The sequence below is a fragment of the Triplophysa rosa genome, linkage group LG12 (assembly GCF_024868665.1).
Source record: "Triplophysa rosa linkage group LG12, Trosa_1v2, whole genome shotgun sequence".
Classification (NCBI taxonomy): Eukaryota; Metazoa; Chordata; class Actinopteri; order Cypriniformes; family Nemacheilidae; genus Triplophysa; species Triplophysa rosa.
The window spans coordinates 13,520,805-13,545,409 of NC_079901.1; the positions used below are offsets into that span (position 1 = coordinate 13,520,805).

At 39.2% G+C, this 24,605-nt stretch overlaps 1 protein-coding gene across 1 annotated transcript; it reads left to right on the plus strand.

The window, feature by feature from the left end:
• The first annotated feature begins 953 nt into the window (after positions 1-953).
• On the plus strand, positions 954-23,128 carry ttc9b (tetratricopeptide repeat domain 9B). Its single transcript, XM_057348707.1, has 3 exons — positions 954-1,857; positions 21,470-21,652; positions 21,938-23,128. Exons 1-3 carry the CDS (start codon positions 1,398-1,400, stop codon positions 22,030-22,032), a joined length of 738 nt encoding a protein of 245 aa, XP_057204690.1. The 5' UTR covers positions 954-1,397; the 3' UTR covers positions 22,033-23,128.
• Positions 23,129-24,605: the final 1,477 nt, after the last annotated feature.

Below are 24,605 nucleotides of genomic sequence, written 5' to 3' on the forward strand. Positions count from 1 at the left end.
AAACGCTGTTAAAGTCCGTTCTGAAGATGCACAATGATGATGCACAAATGGAGGGAAATTTCTTTACCACTCAAACTACATGCATTCGTACATTTTAAACATTATGGGGCGGTTTCCCGGACAGGGATTATTTTAAACCAGGACTAGGCCTTAGTTAAACTAGGATATTTAAGGCGTTTTCAAAGACATATTTTACAAAGAAACATTACTGATGTGCATCTCGAGACAAAACAATTGCACTTATATATTTTAAGATATGCCAGTGCAAGTAGTTTTCGGTCAAGACACCGCTTCCATTTAAATTAGGCTGAGACTAGAATTAAACCCTGTCCGGGAAACCGCCCCCAAAACTTCCTAATGAGTTTAATAAGTGTAAGATGTTCCCCTAAAACATATGACATTACAGAAAAAAACTGTAATGTTTTATATTCTTAAGGGGAAGAGTAAACACACAGAAAGGAATTAGAGTTGAGGTCAGAATGACGTGCTAGAAACGACGCAGAGCCTTTAAGCTGCCTACATAGTACACTGAGTCTCTATATCTTAGAAAACTGCATAAGCCCTTAGTGATATAGCACACTTAGCAATTTGTAAGAACAGTACGCACAACACTACTGAGTCAGTGTGTCAATTTAAGCTGTTTTATTAGTTTAGCCTAGATGTGTCACCGCGTTACAATTCATCACGGAGCCAAATGATTTATGTTTATATACTGTCATTATTTTACTTAGCCAAACAAAATACGTTCAGTTTTCATTCATGCCTTATAGCACATTGTCGACTAAATGTTTAGCTCCTTTAAGATGTTGTATGTTATTGAGATTACTCGTTCAGGCATTCAGAGAGACTTCCACTGATTTAAACTCATTCAAGGACGCCTGTTTACGCATATCATGACTACGTTTGAATGTCATAAATACGTTCATCCACCGAATGTTGCAGCGGATGTTCTGATCTTTTAATAATAATGAGGTAAACACGCTTTTGCATTTTTCATTCATTGCTTTTTTGGCTTTGGAGATTTGCTACGCTTTAATGTAATCGTGATCCAGTAGCATTATCATCTCACGATTAATTATTTCCCATAATGCCTCGCGTCAGGGCTCGCTGGCGCTGTCTGTGGTGCTGAAACTGCTCTCGCCGGCGGCAAGAGACACAGCAGAGGAAATCTGAGCCTGCGTCCAGCATCACCTCCATGCAAAGGCGTTCCTTGCTGCTCGATGGCTTAAATCGAGGTAAACGAGAAAAATCGGCAAACCTGCTTTATCGTTTTAATCTGTCAACACTATAGCGGTTTACTTTCTTTGTTCCGTTTTTAGACGAGAGCCATTAGTGTTGTGTTTATTAAAGATACTATCTAGTTGTATTTTTCGGCTTCCGTTCGCCTCGCGTCCTTTATGCACAGCACGCTGCTCCAGCCTTTAAAGAGAACACAGGCATCCGTGTCGAAACAGCATGGCTACGTACAGTCGTGCGCACTGAACGAGATGGAAGCGAAGCAGCACTCGATCAAGAGCCTGAAGAGCTATCCGGAGGCTGGGGGCCGGAGTCTAGCGGCGGCGGCGGGTGGGGACGGCGGAGGGTACCGTGTCGGCGGCGCGGAGATGGAGATGGAGGCGAAAATACAGAAAGCGATCGACTTTAAACTGGAGGGTCACCGTTGCTACAAGGAGAAGAAATTCCGGGAAGCTATTGGGAAGTACCACAGGGCGCTACTGCAATTAAAAGGGATCCATGTCGTCGACGGGACCACCGGATCCGAGGTGAACCTTCTGAACCAAGCGGCGGCTAAACTGACGGAAGAGCAGCGGAGATCCGTGGAGAGCACCGAGATCGAATGCTATGACAGTCTGACAGGTGAGAGCTTTTTATGGGCTGAATCGTGTCAAAACAGCCGCTGCCATTGTTCTGGAGGGCTCACGGGTTTGCGAGGGGTTGAATGAGGCTACGGATACTTTGAGATTCTGTACAAAACGTGATGTGTGAAGGGCTACATATGAACCAGGTGGCGGAGTAAGGGGGGTTTAAAAATATTGATATATTTCACGATTTTAGACGACCGTATTTATTTGAATAAAGAAAAGGTAAAAGACGAGTTAAAGAATTAACCACCATGGCCTCCATTGTTTTCAAGCGAAAGTGATTCGGTGACTGATGCGCCTTCCCCAAATTAATAATAATGAAAGTTAATGTTACATTTAGATCATTTCATTTCGATAAATCTAACGCATAAAGCTTAATATTGGCATACACGTAATATTTGACGACTCAAGCATAAGCACCCAAATCCTTTCTTTGTTATGATTTCTTTTTCAAGTTCCAATATCTACCAAACAAATGCACACTTGATATATTTCTGTATCACACACTGCCAATATTAGACTACCTTATTATTATGGCTTTGTGTAGCTTACATTTAACAGACATAACAGTCCCTTATAATACAGACCCAGTTCTTTGATCCCATTCTCTGATCCATTTTGTTTCCTAAATGTTCATTTGAAATCATGCTAGTTTAGTTGTCAATAAACCGAGAATAACATTAACAGGATCACAGATCCCAACTGTGTTTGCTCATCATGAGGATTTTGGTTAATACCCTCGTGTGTCTGCTTGATCTGGTAGAGTGATGCCTGTTGTTTGTGGCCCTTGATATCCCCGGTGGTCTCGCATGGTGGCCGATTTGAGGTTAGGCTTGAATTGTGGCAAATGCTTCTCTCACTGTGGGGGAAGCATTAACGTGTGAAAGAGAGAATGGTACATTTCACCAGCGCAGCCAGCACTACAAATTTCCAGTCACTTCCCTTTGTTTTGGCTTCCCGCAACTAAACAGTCACACGTGTGTCCAGGCGAGTTGCGAATATATACTATAGGAAACATGCTTATGACATGGTCATATAAGTAGGTTATTCTTCAGTGGTTACATTTAGGGTGCTTTGAGGTGCATGTGGGCTGCTCAGGTCACGATGCGCTAATGTTGTCCATCTTTTTTCTTTTATAAATAATACATCAAAATGAGAAGCAGGATACTGGATATCACACCATATACTTTAAATGGCCTCATATTTCTCTCTTGGATGCATATGTTAAACTTTCTATTTTGATGACTGGCTGTTATTTTAATGCAAAGCGTTACTGAATTCAGATAAAAAGATTCTGTGTTTGTCTGAATTTCTGTTTACCTCAAATATCTAGTGTTGCAGTGTCATGCAGATTTCATGGGATGGTCCCCTATCTACTAACTATATTATTTTTAAAGGGGTCATATGGCGCGAATATGTGTTTTTCTGTGTCTTTGGTGTGTTATAAGTTGCCCATGCATGTGTTAGACACGTAAAATTGCAAAAATTAAAGTGTCGGAACAAAATTTGATATAAAAGCGAATGCTCACCCAGACCTGCCCGAAAAGCCTCGTGTAGCCACCCCCCCCCCAATTCTACATCAGTTCATGGTATGATTTGACTAAGACCGCCCAAATGTATACGCAAGTAAGGTGCGTGTACCTGTCAGTACAATTGCTTTGGAACCTGATGTTCCAAATATGGTAAGAGGCGTTACATTTCCGTCACACGCTTGCAGTATTCGACCATCAGTATACGCATTCAGAGCGATGGGCTTTGTAAAAAATCTGCGCATTTCAGAGAGGCGGGGCAAAGAGGAGATACAAACATGCACGGTATGTGGAAAATACACAATTTTTCAACCTTAAATCGTGTATACACATTGCATTACATCTAAAACAAACGATAATATTCGTTTTAGCCGTGTCATATGACCCCTTAAATTTTTTTATTTTTTTACATTTTGTCTATAGGGCATTCTGTTTTCAACAGTCACATGACAAGCACTAACCTATTAGCTGGTGTGCTGTTGTTGATCTCAGCAATTGTACTAGAATACTGTGCTTTGCCAAGTAAGGGGTGATGGGGGGAGAGAACTAATAGAAAAGCCTACTGTGTGATCTGCCAATCTCAATAGAGCCTTATAAATGCTGTGTGTGTGTGTGTGTGTGCGTGCGTGCGTGCGTGCGTGCGTGCGTGCGTGCGTGCGTGCGTGCGTGCGTGCGTGTGTGTGTGTGTGTAAGAGGAAAAGGGCATTCTGAACTCTGTTTGTTATGACAAGGACAAGCCTTCCTTCTGTATTGTTCAACTAAAGCCAGCCACAGCAACTTCTGCAACAAAGCCTGCTGAGTCTTCTCTGCCGAGTCTTGGCTCAGCAAGGTGTTATAACTCAGTTGTGATAGTACCAAGAGACCATAACAAAAAGTTACTTCTGAAACTAAGAGTTAGATATCAAAACATGAAACAGCTGAGCAGGAAATGCGAGAGAGAGAGAGAAAGATGAAGCTAGGGTGTAGCAAAAACCTTTTGTATGAGAAAAATAACAGAGAGATGCAAGAAGACCCAGAGCAAAAGTACAGCTACCTGAATCTGTCTGAATAGCAAGTAAATAAATGGCTTGTTTGCCATCCTTTGAAATGCCATCCATAAGCCATGCATTCCTAAGGGGAAGAAGACAGCATTTCTAAGTGGGTTATTTGGCCAACGCTTTACTTTGTGTAGCTAAGCAGAACCAGTTTTGGTCACAACACTCCTTGGTAAAAAGGTTGTTTGCTTTTTATGTGGGTTGGATTCTTGCACACCCAGTCAAGTCACTGTCAATCCAAAAATACTAAAATCAAATGACTTGGTGTGAAAGTGATGTGATGTGAGGCCAAGTATGGCGTTCCATACTCGGAATTTGTGCTCTGCATTTAACCCATCCAAGTGCACACACACAGCAGTGCGTAACACACACACCGTGAACACACCCAGAGCAGTGAGTAATATGTAGATAACTTTTTGGAATCAATGTTTTCATCATTTACTGACCACAGTCAAAAACTGTAGATGAATTTGTCATTGAATAGTGCACGGTGGAATAAGTTCATGTTTAGTTCATGTGTTAATATGTTCACTTTGAGTTAGAGCCGGATATAAGAGCTGAAGCTGAGAAGTGTTGTTCTCGTTGCTGCATAAAATCAACACTATTCAATTTTAGCACAATTCAAGCTGTATTATTAGGGATGGCCCTGATGGTGATACCAATGCAAATAGATAGAAACTGTTTGGATAAGCTTTTGTTATACGATTACCAACACACCCAGCTGTTCTGCTATTACAGTATCAAGCTAATGTTTCTACTACAGAGATCAGTGTATGGGATTTTTTTCGTGTTAAAGCAACACTGTCATTGTTTACTCATGCCATATCAAACCATTGGGGTATAGTCGAATATTATTTATATTTGAATATAAAAGAACGTGAGATTTGAGAAGATTATTAAAGATTACCTAAATTTGTTTTGTTTTTGGCTCATACAAAGCTATCGTATGGCTTCAAAAGTGGTGGAGCAGTCATATGGACTTTTATTTATTTTTAGCTTGACAACCCCTGAGAACTATTGACTTTTATTAAAGAGTACTTTTTGTGTATCTTGAAAGAAAAAAATCATACAGATTTGAAATGAGATTAGGGTAAAAACTCTTTGTCTCTTTAAGGACTAGTTATCTAGGTATTTTTAAAGGGCCAATGTACGAAATGTAGTGGCATCTAGTGGTGAGGTTGCAAATTGCAACCAACAGCTCACTCCACCCCTCCACCCTCCCTTTCGAAGCACTACGGAGGCTTACATGCGACTAAGATGTCGCCATGAATATGTAGATAGAAATAGCATTTTCTAAGATAATAAAAACATAACGCTTCATTATGTAAGGTCTTAATACACCTCTGAAGACATAATTATGTATATTATATTGCGTTTCAGTTAATAGATCCTCCAAAAAATATACACTGGACCTGTAAATCACATAAAGGTTTGTGAAATAATGTACCTCTCTCTATACACCTTTGACTGCCCATTTGTTCTCGCATTACAACGTACATCGACAGTAAATGAACTTCCCAACTCTGATATGCAATTAGAAGCAGCCTTATTAAACAGGATTTAAGAGTCTTTACTTCTCTCCTGTCTCTCGCTCTCTCTCGCAATCTGCGTCTTCCTGACTCTGGAGAGCCCAGATAGGGTTTGCATTACATACGTCAACTCAAGGAAGGGGTCTTATCTCTGTCCCAAGAGCCAAACGCTTAAAAAGACAGAAATATTAAAAGTCTTCTTTCATCTGCCAAAATCTTTTTCTGTCTCTTTTTTTTGTTGGAAAAATTATTGATGTACAGCAGTGATGAACGCAAGAAGAAGATGAAGGTGTGGAACACAAGCAATGCGAGAGGGAACCGTGTCTGCGTTAATTATCATGGTGGTTGGGCAGCAGAGGCAGCTGGTGCCAGGTCCGCAGATGGCAATTCTGTCGCGATAGGGTTCCTCTGGGCACGGGCATTACTTACTGTACAGCACACTGTATTATGTTATAGTTCTCTGTTGCGGCCTGGGGGATGGAAGAGAAAATATGAAAGATCATAAAGTACAAGATGACGGAGGCTTGGCAGAATGTGTGCGTGTGTTAGAGTAGGTGGATGACATTTTCTATAGGACTATAGAACCTGAGCATGTTGTTTTGGTCCCGCGACTCTATTGCAGCAGTTTTGGCTCATATTTCATTGTAAGAAGATAAGAAATGGCCAACCCATGTAAGAACTGCTTTCATTGCAATAAATAAAGTCTTGTTGGTTGCGCAAATACACGCTTTGGAGAAAAACTACAGGAGCAAATAAAAAAAGATATGAAATATATTATATTTTAGATATGTAATGGATACTATAGCACGGTAGATTTGGTTTTAGAAAGCCTATTGGGACATATAAAGTCTTGAACTTACTGCTGCAGTTATAGATGTATTATAATGCATTAGTAATAAAGGTATGTTACTGTTTAATCCTATTATATGACACTTGAAAGCTCTCCTATAAGTGCCCTGGCGATGTCAGTGTCTTATGATGCTGAGTCATGTGTTGATTGGGTGTTTGCGAGACGGGGCACACCTCTGTGTGTCAACACAAGGCTAGTCCTCCCTAAAGCTAATGCCTCAGAGGACCTCCTTACATTCACCCTGTGCTGAAACACTGCTGGCTCTATTGTAAACAGTCAAGTGGAGAGATGCAGAAGATGACAGTTTGCAAACAAAACATGGCCTGAACATGAAAATCCCATAGGACTTTCATCGGAAAACAAAAGAAACTTTAAGACATATGCTGCTTTGCCTATCTGAAAGTATACAGCGAGTATAGATTGTCAAGCTCAAACAAAAGTATACCATATGTCTTATACAGTATACGATATTCTAAATGCCGTATGTTAGCTTTCATAAAAAATATATATATTTTTTGCCTGTTTAGGCTTGCTGGAAATATCTCTACTCTTGCCCTGTGTTATCTGTAAGCACAGTTGTTTATAAAGGTCTGTAGTGAAGGTTCTAGTCACCCACACACACAGAAAAGCTGTTGCTGTCTGTTAGTATTTGTCCTCCGAGCGTGATCCGTGAGCGGTTGCTGTAGGTGGCCCTTCCCCCAATGCACCGTCAGCCATTTTTAGGACAGGGAGTCGATCAGGAACAGTCGGTGGCCCTCCTCATTAACTTCAACAGCACGAGTCGGCAGCACAAAGCGTTCCTTTGTTTCTGCCACAAGTTCCTAAATCTGTCATATAATATTTGTAAAAAGCTGGAATTGAAGTATCATTTGTGCCACTGCTGTGCCACATGTAATATGTAATCATTTTACATATTTGTCCTAAACCTCCTCATAGTGTCATTTCCAATAGACATGTTTGAGGGGAATTTTTGGGAGGGGAAAAGGCTATTTTATTTCTATTAACACTTTGTATTATAATGTCATATATTTGAATAAACAACTTGTTTAATAAATAGACTACACATTTAGGCCTACTTGAGAAGCAAAACTGTATTAAATATCTATACATTTTTTCTTAGACAAAGTATCTTTAAAGCTGCTGTGTGTAATATTTAGGAGGATCTATTGAGAGAAATGTAATATAATATACATAACTATGTTTTCAGAGGTGTATAAAGACCTTACATAATGAAGCGTTATGTTTTTATTACCTTAAAATGAGTTATTTCTATCTACATACACCACGGATCCCCGTCCCCTTACATGGAATGTGGCATGTTGCGCCGCCATGTTTCTACAGTTTTAAACTGCTTATTTTATTGCTTATTTTGATCAGTTGAAGTAATGTAAATACGTTTAAAAATGTAAAATAGTAAGTTGAAAGGACTTAAAATCTTAAGACAGCAAATAGTTTACTGTTTATAATAAAAAATCTTAGAAAGTGGCATTAAGTTAGCCCTTAAAGGATCGATATCATTTAGCGCTTTTTGTTGTTATGCATATTCATCAGGTCTCTGTTAATGCCTGTCTCTAAGTGGAGTTACATTGGTGGAGCTTCCATACAATCATAATGGCTTACTAAAACCTTTGGTGCTGAGTGCATTGCTTAAGGGCTTCATCTGGGAATCCAGCCGGCCGCAGTCTGCTCATCATCCTGTAGCCTCAGCATCAAAGTTCAGCGCAGGAATATAAAAAATCTATCTCTGCACATTTTAAATCGTAGGCATGCTATCAAGTGTCCATAAAGAGATGTTTTGATCACAGTCAGCATGTACTCATTGTGTTTGGGGGCATGAAAGGAGGTTGCTGGAGAGATTCCACATTAATATTTTATTCTCTCCTCTTAAAACGTGTTCTATGGTTTGCTTATGGGCTGAAGTGGGTTGTGCTGTTTACGAATAATCTGGTGTTTTTTTACTCCTGTCTCTGCAGTGCATATTGTAGGCTTAGGCTACTGTGGATAATGCATGCAAATAGAGGTGATGCGGTGATGCTGTGATGCTTTCCATAGGCAGTGATCACTGTGAGTTTTTTGCTGGAATAGGGTAGGATTGCACAATCCTTGGAAAGCATGCGGCATGATTAGGATGTGGAACTAAAGCATGTGCGCACCCATTGCCAACAAAACACATACATAGAGCTCAGTTTCACTTACTGCTCCATCTATCAGTTTCAAACAATCTCAAAATCTAGCGTTATATCCACCGTTTATATCACATTCATCACCCAAATGCAGTGAACAAACAAACACAGCTGAACTTCGCGAACGTATGCTCTCTCTCTCTCCTGCACACAAGTGAAAGTGACGTGTGCGCATGCTCCTTCTCCCGCTCTCCTTGGTTGATGTGTGGGCATGCTCTTTCATCTCGCTCTGGCTGGTTGATGCGTGGGCATGCCTTTCCGGGAGAATTGTCCAATAAGGGACTAAGAAAAGTTGTTACGAAACAGATTTTCATGTTCGAAACAAACTTTCCGTAACCTATACAAACGGCGGGTAGAGTGTATCGAGCACAGAAATACTACGTCATACGTCCAACTCATTTATGACAAGCTGACCATGTCAAGCATGAGAAGCCAGCATGTTTAACATTATAAAGAAATCAGAATGCACGAAACACCATTGCACATCACCTTTAAAAACTACCCACATATGTACAATTGCTGTAGCATTAAATTGACGGTATTTCTTATTACAGGGGAACTGACATTCTCAATGTAGAGATCGCATTTTATTGAACATAAACTAAAAAAAATGCTGGGTTATTTTCAGCCCAGCACTGGGTCGAACACACCCAGCTGTTGGGTTAAATTAACCCAGAGAATGGTTTATATTTGAACCAACAATAGGTTAAAACAACCCAGCACAGGTTAATTCACAACCCAACGGTACAATTGAGTTCATCCTTTTTGACTCAACACTGGGTTGAAAATAACCCAGCCATTTTTTAAGTGTACCCCTATATACAACAGTTCTTTCTGGTTCTCGAATCTGATTGGCTGAGAACCATGCAGTATTCCACCAGTATCACCACGGAAACCGCTTCACCGTTTCTATTACTCCGCCACCACACTTGGACAGTTGGACTTATGAAGTAAAATACGCACATTTGGCAGTACACAGTTGGCCTGTGGCCTCATCAGTGTTGGGTAAGTTACTCTGAAAAAGTAATTAATTACTAGTTACTAATTACATATTCAATAGTGTAATTAGATTACTGTACAAATTACTCTCTCCAAAAAGTATTTAGTTACTTATTACTACTTACTTTCTATATCCTATATCAACCTTGATTAGTTAAGTGATTCAAGACATGAAATGGCTCTTTTAATTAATTCAAATAAATAATATTAAACTACATAAAGTACTCTTATTAACTGACCAAAGTATTACAAATGTGAGAATTATACATTAAAGCACAGATTTTAAAGTTAGAATTTGAATTTTGATGTCAATTCCACTATTGCACACACACATATATTACACAAAGTATTTAGTTTAATTACATCAGAAGTAACTAATTAAATTACAGAAAAAATAAGAGTAATCCCTTACTTTACTTTTTCAAGGTAAAAGTAAATAAATTACAGTAACTAATTACTTAGTAACTAGTTACACCCAACACTGGGCCTCATGCCTCTGGCCTAATCACAGCCATGCTGATATAGAGCACTATCACACTCCTACTTGAGCGATATTGCATTAACAGACTAGAGCAGTGGTCACCAACCCTGCTCCTGGAGATCGACCGTCCTGAAGATTTCAGCTCTAACCCCAATCAAACACACCTGAATTATCTAATCAAGGTGTTCAGATTTGCTTGATAATTACAGACAGGTGTGCTGAAGCAGGGTTGGAGCTGCAGTCTGCAGGACGGTCGATCTCCAGGAACAGGGTTGGTGACCACTGGACTAGAGCAACAGTATTTTGGTCAAATTTTTAGCCAGCGTTCACTATAAATGTTGTCAGAACTACCAGTTCTTTTCTAAACTTTAATCTGTGTTACTTTTTAAATAAAGCATGTTCAGTAATGCGTTAACTTTAGTTGTGGTATCCAAATTGGTATCTGCAATCCTGAATTCTTGCTGGCATTGCTATCACTTACTGAAAAGTGGGTTTTTACCACCCTGTTGATAACTTCATTAGCTAGAACTATAATATGTTAGATTATTGCCTTTAGCTAGTAAAGGAAGGCCTAAACTTTGCATGATTTTTTCCTCAGTTCAGTAAAAAACTGCAATGTCATTACTGCTGTCAGCTCTTCCAGTGTACATGTTTGTGGTGTCATGATCAAGACTGTCGTTCTGTGATTCCAGATTGTGAGAAGGAGAAAGACAAAAGAAGGGTGAAGGCGATGATTAGTGGACCACTGCCTTCAGAGGACAGTAATGAGTCCAGTGTCCTGTGTCTTTACAATCTACCACCTTATCTATCAGTGTCACTTCAGTCTGTTATTAAAGGTGCTGTAAGCGGTTTCAGCTGTTTTTAAGCCCCCATCCTCCAAAAGCAAGACAGCAAACCTGAAAGTGCAAAATCAACCAGAGACAGCCAGAAAGCCATTTTTTGTGTTGTATGCCCCCCACTCACAGCACTTTTAACCTGTTGGAAAAGCTTATTATATTGATATGGTGAATAGGAATATAATAAAAAACAAAAGGAGTGCAGAGGAAGACGGATTTTTACGTGGTAAGATGAATGAAGATGTGCGACAAGGCGCAGTTGCCAAATTTGGAGAGGAAATGAGATTCATACAATATGAATGGATCATTTACTCCTAATCAGAAAAAGAGAGCAAAAAGATGAGAAGCCGAGTATGGGAGGGGGAGCGAGGAGAAATGAGTGGAAAGAGAAGCTCAGGCCGGGTTTCATGATTTACAGCGGCCTTCCTTTTAGCGTCCTTCAAGGCACAGTGCACTGACTGACAGGGCCATTATCAACAGGCTGCAGTGCAGGGGTGAGAAACTAGCACTTAGCAGTAACTAATGTATGAATTATACATGTCAGCTCACGGTCCCTCAGCCATCTTAAATAAGACTGAAAACCAACTCAAGCGTGTCTGCCATTAAACTATTTTGAGGTTTATTGACCGTTTCATTGGACGCGCGCACCTGACCCCCAGTTAACTTCCGGTTTGTGTTTGGCGTTTTTATTCGGTTAACAACATTCTTTCAGTGTGGATGAGCAGCTTTTGGAAAAGGCCTGAAAATGCTAGTGTGGACAAAGAGCATTTTTAAATAAAATGTAGATTTCAGATGTATCTGTAGATGTAGCTTTAATGGCTAGTTCATGACCAGAATAAGCTACAATGTGAACCAGAACTTTTGCTACTGAGTTAAGTAGGTGTTAATCAGTTCCATAGATGGAGGAGAGATGCAAGGAGTGGTTCAGTATTAAGACAGAGTAAGGATAAAGACACTTTGGGAGGGCAAATGTCATCCAGACTGATGGGTACCTTCATCAACCATTAAGAGAACTAATTACCAATGTAGTGACAGCTGTATAATCACTACAAACCAATGCTTTAAATGAGCTCCTCTCTCATACCTAATGCTGTCATCCCTGCACCTGTCAAAAGACCAATGCCCCGAAAGAGAGAGAGAGAGAAAGAGATAATAAGGAGTGCTAAAGGAGACAGGGTGTGATCCAGTCTAGTGGAGATGGATGTTCCGGTAGGAGGGCATTTGAAATCGATTGCCCTCGAGTTCCCACTTGACTCTCTGCTCTGCTGCACCTTTTTGCTATTCTCGCCCCCAATCTTTTTTCTCATCCAACCTTTGTATCTGCCTACAGTATCTTAGAAGCACTTGATGTGGTGGCACCTTGGTGCTGTGATGCTATCTGATGGTGATACTGTGATGTTTTTATTGTCGGCGCTTATAAAAATATACATGTCCAAAACTGACACTATGGTGCCTTTTGGTACAGTCAGAAAAATGTACGGTGAGGGTATAATTTTGTTCCTATGGTAACTAAACATTTAACTGTACACTTAAAGGTACACAATATGTCCTAAGGGTACAATTATGTACCCACAAGGTATATCATTTTATATTTTGTGCCTGTAGAGGAACAAAAAGTAACCCTTTAGGTACCATCTCAGTGATGGCTATTGTACCTTAAAAAGTACCGTTTTGTACTTTTTTCTGACTGTGTGGTTTTTATGTGTAGTACACTAGTACCTTTTTCAAAATGGCTGGTTGTTTAATTTTTGTCTCTGGTGTTTGCTCAAAATGCCTGAAATGCAAATATGAAGGGAATCCTGAACATTTGCTAACCACTCCCACCTATTGCATGTCTATCTCTCTCTTCTGCACGCGCACGCACGCACGCACGCACGCACACACACACACACACACACACACACACACACATACTCAACGGCTGTCCCTGCACCTGTTCCGATTGTAGAAAAACTGGCGCGTATGATGTCCAAATCAACTTAATCTTAAATTCACCTTCATGTCATGGTGAAAGCGTAAGACATCCTTTTTCTCTGTATTTATTATATTTAAATGCTTCAAATGCTATTGTAGCATGTCATGTAACTGAATGCAAGTGACATATTTGAATATGCAAATAGGACGTGGCAATTCTAATGTTAATTTCGATCCATTTAAAGGACTCATAAAATGAGCACTTTCAACAAGTTGGTATGATTTATTAGGGTCTTCATGAAATGTCTGGAACATATTTTGCTTAAAAACACTCAATGGCTGTGTAAACAAAACCCTTTTTGCCTCGTCAAAAACAGCTATGCTCACAGCAATCTGTTTTGGTGCATGTCTCTTTAAATGATAATGAGTTACAGCGAACCCCACCCCCTTCTGTCCGGCGTGTCAACACAACACACGTGTTGTACTGCCATGGCAATGGTTTAGCTAAATGATATTTCCTGAACTCCTCTGCGGTTAGTTTCATTTTAAACGTCTCAAGTCATTTGTCCGGAGACTAAAAAATCCGTCACAGCAAACAGAGCTCACGCTGTGCGTGTATACTTGCCTAAAATCCACGGAATGCGCACCTACAGATCTCCGCGGAATTACGTGGATTTTAGTGCTCGTCTTTGACAAGTTATAACGTTACACACTAGTATGCTGTGACAGATTTTTCAGGCTAAGGACGAATGATTTGAGACGTTTAAAACGAAACTAACCCCAGTGTTCGCCCCTGTTCACTAGCAAAACAAACAGCTTGCTGCAGCTGAACATATTAACGCACATAATGTATTAACATACATACAGCTAAACTCCAAGTGCCCATTTGCCAAATAACATATAAATATACAGTAAGTTTAACACTGGCTTTGAATGTTCTATTTAGCTCGTGACTGACTTAGTTCCCTTCGCTGTCGTATGCTAACGTTATCCTCCTATATATACGGTACATGTACGTCAATTCAGACTGTTGATAAATATTACTTACATCGTCAGTTTTGTCTCGTTCAGTCGGTCTCGATCCCTCTTGAGGAACAACTTTGAAGCTAATCCTGCTTGTACTGTCCCAGGTTGAAAAAGCACTTCGGCTTGAAGTGATTCGCGCAAACAAGCAGGTTTTTACTTATGGGATTTCCACAAAAAATAAAATAAATCCACTCCTGTGTCTTCCGAGGTTGGGACTCTGTGCAGCGACTACATTGCATGTTGTCCACGAACTTTAGCCATGGCGTCACGTACACCTCTGTCGCTTGTGAACACAACAATGGCGGCAGCGCCGTGGGTGGAATTGTGTAGATTAAGGGGCGGTAATATTATAATAAAGCCTGCGTCTACGTCGCATCAGGAGCGAAATCTGAACGGCTCGATTTCTCACATGCTTGCAGAGAAAGGCTTACCAAAACAAAGTTACTGGGATCTTGTTTTTCACGTTTTCTGGGTTGCTAGATGCACCGGGCACCCGATTATAGCACTTAAACACAGAAAAAATGTGACTTTCATACAATGGGTCCTTTAAAGGTCCAACATGTATTTTTTTTTTTTGAAGATCTGTTGACAGAAATACAATTTAAAATACATAACTATGTCTTCAGAGGTGTATAAAGATCTTACATAATGAGGTGTTATGATTTTATTACCTTAGAATGAGATTTTCTATTTACATACACCGCAGGTATACCATTACATGCAGTTCGCCATGTTGTTTCTACAGAAGTCCTAAATGGACAAACTACACTACAGAGCGCATAAGCTCCTTTGACAAAGAAGCGAAAATGTGACAACATCTTAGTCCTGTGTCAGCTGCCGTAGTGCTTCGAAAGGGTGAGGTGAGGGGAGGGGTGGACTGAGCCGTTGGTTGCAATTCACAACCTCACCACTAGATGCCGCAAAATTTCATACACTGTGCTTTTAAAGGAAAGAATCTGATTGTTGGAAATAAAAATATTGAAATGACAGAATTGTTAGGGGAACGATTCCTATAACTGGATTCTTGGCACAGGAAACCAACCTCCATAGAAAACTAATGAACCATTAAAGAGAACTGACTCATCTTTACATCGAAGTACAGCAGAGCAGATTTGTGTTATTTTTTGCTTTATCATGCATGACATATTTATCAAACACCCATATGCCCGATGCTGAATTATGTTAAGATGGACTGTTACAGTCTGTCCCTCTCAGATGACCAGCTCTGGTTTTCAGGCTCTGCTGTACTCTTTGCCGTTATGTTCTCACATAACTTTGATGTAGCATAAAGTGCATCGTGTCCATTAATATGTGATGCCGTCATTATTACACAGATAGAACCACTCAACAGACACTTAAGTACAGTCCACAGTATCCATACTGCCACGCCTTATCCATTTGTGTTATAAATTAGCCTGTAGACTTCGTGTGTGTGTGTGTGTGTGTGTGTGCGTGTGTGTGCGTGCGTGTGTGTGTGTGTGTGTGTGTGTGCGCGTGTGTGCGCGTGTGTGCGTGTGTGCGCGCGTGTGTATGTGTGCCTGTAGGTGTGTTCTAGAAAGAAAAAGATCAGGATATCGAGAGTTAGGACCCATTAGTCCATTATTGCCTGAAACCGAATACACTGAGAGCTTGCCAGGGTTCCAGTTGCCCAGAATGAAGATGGACAGTCACAGGACACTCGATGTGCTGAAAGGCAGTTTTTTCTCTTCAAGCTGCCTTGGAAAAGAAGACCAGGTTAAAGCAGGACATTTTGGTGCCAGCCTAATGAGACACACCGGCCCAGCAAATATGAGTATTGCAGAAGTCAGAGGTCACCGTTATGATGCATGGAATGGAGGGGACAAAATGTTTTGTGTGCTGATTTTTTTAAAGTTTTGCATTAGTATGCAGTGGCCATTCAGAGACGTTTTAGAGATCTGCCTTTCTTTATTTAATTTTCATTTTATTTTTATATTGGATGGGATGCCAGAAGGCATTTTATTTAGCTTTTTTTTACCCAGAAAGGTGGTAAAATGTCCCAAATACAGCCAATTTTACTATAGGTATGTGTTTAGGTAAAATTACCGTTTTTGTTTCATTCTGTAAACTACTAACAATATTTCTCCAAAATTTCAAAAAAAAATATCGCTTCTATTTGTATTTATTTGCAGAAAATGAAAATTGGAGAGATAGGTAAAAATAACAGAAACAATGCTTTGTATTTTCTCAGACCTCAAATACTGCAAAGAAAACATATAGTTTCTTTTAACAATTTTTAAGCAAAACAACAGTAATATTTGTACATGTATTTAGGTTCAACCATTTTATGTGATAACCTGGATTTTTATCTCAGTTTTCATGTGTCTTGTCATGCTGTCAGTCTTTCACATTGCTGTTGGATGACTTTATCACTTATGAGGTTTGATTTTATTGAAATTTGCCAGACACTGGACTGGAATGGCCACAATCTAGAAATGCTCATTAAATGAAAATTTGGAATTGTCTCTTATTTTTTTCCATGGCTATATGCAATGAAGATGCATCATGCAGCATTGCAAGAATTTAGCTTTAGTTGTGGTGTTTTATAAAGACAGAGATGGTTTTCTCAGGAATAAAAAACAGTCGGGTGAATTCGGGTAATCTTGGACATGGGTTAATCTGGGACACCTAAACTCCAGTGTGTTTATTTCCTGTTCTATCAAATTTTAGTGAATAGGAATTTAACTGTAATTTTAGCATGGATGTCATGTGACTGAAATCACATGACTTCATGTGGCAATTGCACAGAAAGGGGCGGGGCACTTCTCAATCAAGAAGCTCCCATGGGAATTGCATGACAAAGGTCAGTGGCATCTGACTGAATTAATGTTGAGGACATAAATCTGTCAAAAATAAGACAATGTTCCTTATTTTTGTCTAATTATGTTTGTTATCTATTCTAGCAACAAAATATGTATTAAAGTCTTGAAAATGTGTTTTAGCTTTTTTTTCTTTCAAACATTTTTTTGCTGTCCCACATTATCAAATATGATTGAGAATGTGGGACAGTCTTCAAATGGGGGAAATATGCATTTAGGGACTTTATAAGTCTAGTGACAATGGCTAATATACAGTATGCCATAATGAGAAATGGGTGTTATTGTAGACTTCTGGAGGTTAAAACATTAGATAGATGACGATGGGTCTCTCTCACCTGCAAAGAGTGTTTGTTCCCCGAGTAGCCCCAATTTTAATGGAGAATTTGGAGAACCGAAGGAATAATCTGTTAATCAAATTGTTGCTTGCTGTTCAATTTAAATTTTAAATTTTAGTTTTAGATTTTTTTTAAATGTTAATACAATGTTAAACAAATGTAAAACAATTTTAATAGAGTTTTAAATGAATTAACACAGTAGATTGTTAATCCTGTGTAAAGATAGAAACATTGGAATATACATTTTCTTTTGGAGATTTCTGTACTTGTCATTTTTTTCATAATGCTTTTTAAAAATTGGTGATATTGTGATTGGCATGCATAAAGTAAAGTGAAAAGGCTTTTTTAGGCCAAATAAAATACATATGTCCCAGATTACAAAGTGACCTGTCCCAGATTATCAAATTTAGGCAGAATTTTTTTGGCGCACAAAAACACTAACACTATACCCAGAGGAGACATATCTAAATTCTTTCTTCTGGTGTGGTTAGAAAACATCTACGGGATTTCAGAAAAGTCTAATGTGTTAGATAGATATCGAAATAAATCGCAGAAGTCAAAATTGCAAAAATTGTCCCAGGTTACCCGAATTCACCCCAGGTAATATGGACCAAATAGAAATTCACAGTTTGAGCACACTCCTCAGGGAAAACTGTTTTCCTATGGACAGAGAGAGGGAAACTCAATACAACATAACACTAAATATTGTTGTACAGCATGTTCTTTTGAAACAGGAGTAGAACTTTCTCACTCTCTCACCCATTTCTGTACGAGAGGCAGTTTTGTGTCATGAAATTTCAGACCGTGTTATCTTGAGAGCAATTTATTGCGAAAAAAGGAGAGTAGAGAAAAAAAAGAGAAGAACCAGAGGCTAAAACAACTGAAAAGGCGGAACGAGATTGAGTGGGAGAGCAGGGAAGCCTTGACAAGCAAAACTGAGGTTAAGATGTTTCTTCTTAACTTTTCATTTGTCATATAATGATAATTAATCTCACCGTTGCTCTTGTTAGGTCCTTCAGCCTTCATAAGCTTTATTAGGTTGGGCACATCATGTTTTTCTCTGCACTGACTGTATGTGAATGTCTAACTATGAGCAGTCAGCTGAAGTTAGGTTTAGTTTAAGAGTCTTTATTTCATCAGCGATCTGTGTTCTCTTACATCATCATCTATCCAGCCAGCACCATCAAACCTATGGGCTTTGATTTTGTTCAGAGAATCCAAAGGTGGTTGTCTTTGATGCCTGATATGTGATAGTTTGCAAAATATTGATCCCGTCATGTGCTTCCATTATTCCTGCCCTGTTTTTGTTTTCAGCAACTGTTTTTCTCTAATGAAGTATATATACATTCTCATCTTTCTGTGCTCTGTCTCTGCTGACTCCCTGCTGTTACTCGTGACTGGACACAGAGGTGTCAGCAGCAGGCCGAGTGAAGGTTAGAGGATTGAAAGGACAGAGGGAGGTTGTCAGGATGAAGCAGCAGTTGTGCACAGTGTATTCGGTGGTCAGCGGGCTCTCAGCTGCACAGATACACATTAACCTTGGCAGGGGTCATACATCTGCTAGTCAGTCAGGTTGATGCTGAGCTGACACGTAAACCGGTATTGATTTTGATGGCCGTCTTGACAAAAATGATCCGAGACTTTCGAACAAGGAATCATTTGTTTAATTTCCGTATTACATTAATCTCTACAAATGGTACTGTACTACCTGCAAAACATGTTTTTAAATTACACAATTGTAATGTTATGTACATCAGAGGATTTGAAATAGTATGCACCCATTTTGCCAACCCTAAAAGGAACGGTTCAACCAAAATTGAAAATTCTCTCTCAGTTTACTCACCTTCATGCCGTTCCAGATGAATATTTTCTTCTTGCTTCAGTGTACATAAAGTGACAAATATTTTTATAAAAAAATCTTAATTCGTGTTTGACTGAAGAAGGGAGTCATGTACATCTGGGATGGCATGAAGGTGAGTAAATTATGAGAAAATGTTCATTTTTTAGGCCAACTATTCCTTTAAATGACAGCATACATGGCATGAACTGTTCGTTTTTCCACAACCCGATGATCCATGTTATCCCAGTATGACTTGAGATTGTTCCAAAGAACATTTTGTGTGCTTCCACCGAGGCCAGAAAATCTGACCTTTTATTCAATCGAGTCAACAAATTTGCTAGTGACTAATGTTCCAGTCAACAAAATCTTCATTCTCAATCATAACTGTTTATCTTCCAGTTTTGATAACAAAAGCAATCTGTGTAAACTGCAGGAGGTGTCCTAACCGCCTATATGCCACGCACACCACAATCAGTGAGATCATAGTGAAGTATGAAATTAGGTTTCCCAGCCCCTGCCATCAGCGTCCAGCCATGTCATCTGCTGTTGGAATAAATAACACTGATTGGACAAGTGCTTGACAACACAGACCAGCTGCCCAGCAGGCACAACAGTAATGAATTACTGCTGTGCAGATGATCTTTCAGGGCCAATGCATCTAATTAGCTACTGCTTTTTTAAACCAAGGACCGTCGATGTTTAAGTCGTTCTTGCAATAAGCACTGGCAATGAGAGTGGAAAATTTGCATGCTGTTGTCAGGTATACCAGAGCTGCCAGTCATTGTGTTTTAAAGCGGCAATTCGTAGTTTTGTCTGTCTATGGCCATCTCTGTTTGAAACATAAAATTGCAGGTTACTTGATGTATTGTTATAAAACGGTTAGTTCTGGTTAGTTTGTCGTTTCTGTGTCTGAGGAACTACATTGTTTGGCGAAGCAATATTATTTTTATTAATATCATTGCATTTTATTTACTGTTTAAGTTGATGAAACCCTGCTATGTATATGGAGTAACCGTTCTATAAAAGCAAAAAGTCACAAGAAGCCATGGTTTACAGTGATTTTATAACGGCTAATAGGTTTTAGGCTAACACGTTGTTATAGAATCATTGTAAACCATGGCTCCTTGTGACGTATTGCTTTAATTTAGTTTTAAAATAATTGTAATTTCCTGTGAAATCTGACCCAAATGATATATATAATATATACTATTATATATAATATATATTATATTATTAATATTAATAATATATATTATTATTATAGACTTACTGTTGTTGGAATGTTGATTGGAACTGCTTGTTTATATTCTTGGTCAATAACTGTTTTTGAAAAATTGCAGCTTTATTTTCTATAGTTGTGTTCCAAATGACATGCTATACACTATGCACTTAACCTATGCACTCAACTATCTAGTGTGCGAAATTAAGAAGGATAGTATCGTCAAAGGGAATACTTTTTATACTAACCGGAAGTATATGCGGTTTCCCAGATGACAACACAATGTGTGTCAATCAAATCAATTTGTAGATTGTACATTGAATGTAATTTATATCTGTTTTGCCATCGGATTTAAACTTTGGTAGAGCAGCGTCTGATAGCCCCGCCTTCCTTCCGCTAACGTAAGCGAAACTACGACTGTTAAGTGCGTAAGGTGTTCGGAGTTCCACACTTTATATTTTCAGTTGAATATGAACAAAATGGCGTAGAATAGTGCCTATGTGGGCGATTTGGGACACGCCTTATGTTTTATTTATTCATTATTGTTTTGCTCTGTTTAGTGATAGTTTAATTCTAGCACAAATGTAAACATTTTCTGCTAGTCTATGCTGTTGCTTACTGTATTGAGTATACAGTAAGCAACAGCTTAGACTAGCCGACAAAACAATTACTTCATTATTGTCCCTGAGCCTACAGTGGCTAAAAGATGCAATTAGACCTTTACTTTGTGCTAATGTGGTTTTCTGGAGCCTAACTGAGACCAACAGCAATAAAAAACTGCTGCCCTCAGACCTTTAATATAACTGATGACTATGAGAAAACACACTGTCTCCTGCTTTATCTCCCTGCCCAGGGTTTTCTAGAGCGTGTTCTATGGCTATTTTCCTGCCCATTTTTATTCCCTTCTACCTAGCTGTTCTTTGATTTCTCGAATATACCTGGTTTATTGTTTTGTCCTTTTCTTTGTACTAAATCCCCCCTCTTTCTCTTTATAGCTTGCTTGCTGCAGTCAGAACTGGTGAATTATGAGCGAGTTAAGGAATACTGTTTGAAGGTACTGGGACACCAGCAGGATCACTTCAAGGCCATGTACCGTGCTGGGATTGCCTTCTACCACCTGGGAGACTACGAGTGTGCCCTGCGTTACCTACGCGACGCTAAGTGCCGTGAACCCACAGGTGCTTTTTATATGCTTCTATATCATATCGCTGCTTTCCTTCTGAAACCTTGTATCTCCATAAATCATTATTATTAGTCACCGTTGATGTTAGTCACTGGGTTTTGCCAATATCTAACCAATAAAAAGTAGTGGTTGCCAACTTTAACAAAAAAGTACAGTGTTTTTTATATTTCCTGGAGAACAGCGAACTAGGACATCCGAGGTTTTGGAAGGACATTTATTCAACTGAATTCAATTAAAGATGTTTGATCCTTTTTTCTTTGCTTCATTTTTCTCCTTCCAGACACAAACGTACTGCGATACATCCAACTGACGGAGATGAAGATGAGCAAGACCGGTCAGCAGGTGCGCGAGAGCGGGAAAGAGTCTTTGGGTTAACTCCGACCGCCCCCTGATCCGCCCCCTTATGCCACGCCCTAATCCTTATAGAAAAGCTCTCTTTCTGAGTCTCTCCCCTTTCCCACAATGCCTCTCATCCTTTTGGACAACCAGGATACATGTGCTGTATCCCTCTCAGAAAGCAGACTCAAAAAGCAGGGCACAGCTACAGCACAGATCCCACAACTGTCTTCTCTCGCTTTGAGGTATCTCTGTCCCTTTAAATCAAACTTCCCCGGTGCTTTTCATTTCCCAGGTATGGCGAATCTGACTGACGAATGAACAACACGCAAGAAAACAAAAGGGCGGAAATGCTGTATAATAATTATATAAACCATGGGGGGGTCTGATATAACAGTTAAATGATCAAGTACGGATATCAAAATGTGCATAATGTATTTTATAGAATGAAAAATAATGTGGGATGGTTGAAATGAGATGTGGTCCTGTTAGTTTTGAATCTGTTTGGAAGAGAAAAGAGTGAAAGCACATGTATCAAACATTGCTACTGAAATGCAGATGATAAAGTTCAATGATTAGGATCGTGACCACTGAACTCACTTTGAAGAGACACTTCTCTCGTTACACATGAGAAAGTGAGAGGTCAATGTATCGGAACAAGATCTTTATTCACATTCGCCTGCAATGCCTGTTATTTTCCGCTTCCTTCTTTTTCTCTCTCTTGAATTTGGGCATATCTCGAATCAATTTCTAAACTATTTCAATTCAAGGGCTAATTCAAGTGTTTGTAATTCGTCCTTCAGTATTGATTTTGTTTTTCTCGGTTTGCTGATCAATGTTCAATGGAAGTAGTTTAAGCAAGTTGTTATCTTTCCCTTTCTTAAAGGAACAAAATCCTCTGTACTGATGTTAGCAGGTGTTTCGTGAACCATGTCGTCCATTTCTCCTGGCATATGTTGTAACATTGAACTGTCTCATAGCCCCCCTCCCCGTCAACCTGATGATGTCATGATGGTAAAGCAGCCTGCTGTTATGTTAATAACTAATGGAGCCATATTGAAAACTCCCTGATGTGTTTTATAAAAAAAATGGGATCAACGCTATCAGAAGCACTTGGTAAAGGTCTGACACGCGCGTGCAAATAAGAATTTACATATCTACCCCAAATCATCAGTGTTACAAAATTGTGGCACGGTTAAAACACTTTGAAAAAGGTTGTAATGACAACCGTTAATGTTTTAAGATAGCATTGGTGTTTGTCCTTCTTTTAATGGTATACTTTATAAACATCAAAATCTATATTCTTAGCAATGTGATGGATAAAATGGATCAAAAATTTGGGGATGTTTTCTTCACCAAAGGGGCATCTCCATGGATTCGTTAAAACGTGCGGAAGCATTCGACAGTGAGTCTGGTTTAGATAAATGGCTTTGAAGAGATGAGGACAGGCAGATGAAATTATCCATCTGACCTTATAAAACAGATTTAATAGTGTCAGTGGAACTCTGGGGATGTTGTGCTGTGGATTCAAATGAGAAGAGATCTAGAATTCAGAGCTGGAAGGCAAATGTATGCCATATAAGGCAATGGCCGTTCCTGTGACACTGGAGAAAATAACAAATCCAGTTATATCATTGGTGTCTTAAAGGTGCAGTTGGTAATTTTACACAAATATTTAATAGTAGGCTACTTCTAGAATTTAATGACATACACCAAAGATTTTGCAAATTTGCAATAGCCACCACATTGATAGGGTATCCCATTTGTCATTTTAGGTTTCAGAAGGGTGCCCCATTTGGGAAAATTCCTACATGGAGCTGGTGACCACCAAAGATTAAAGAAGAATAGCAAATTCATGAACAATATGAAAAAGAACAACACAAATACAAATATTATATTCACAAGTTATCAACAACATCATGCATCCATGCCTATAGGTGTCAGTATAAAGTCTAAGAGCACTTGGATGAAGAATTGTCAGCAAAACGTAAAACAAAAACATAGTAAGTGCACCTTTAAACTGACTGAAAGCAGAAATCACGTTCTCTCTTTCTGTACTGTTCTGACAAGATCTTCAGCTCTGTCTCGTCTCTTCAGTTTCGTGTCATTTCTCTCTACACCTTATCTTTGCTGTTATTTTCATTTCTGTAAATGGCAAAGATCATTTTGTCCATAACAGAGCAGTGCTTTTCTGTATATCTCGGTCATCACCTATGCTTCTTTCAGCTGTGGTCCATATGTCCCCATGTGCTGGATCTCTCTCTGCACAGATGCAGAAACATCAAATCTGACTGAACAACAAAAGCACAAACTGGTTTATGGACAAGCAAATAAACTAACTAACTGTACTTTACTTTTCTTGGATGTCAATTGAGGTATGTGTTTGTTGAATGTCAAAGTAGACTTGTGTGGTTTAAAATGGTTGTCAAAAGCTTTACTTTATGAAATTGTTTTATGGATATGTCAGAGAGCAAACGAGACGGATAAATAAAAGATATTTATGAAAAATATATTTGACTTGTGAGGGGCAGCTTTGTACCTGTGTATATGTTCGGTTTTCCTCTTGTACCTTGGCTTATCTGTGATGTCTTGGCTTTGTTTTTTGTCTGAAG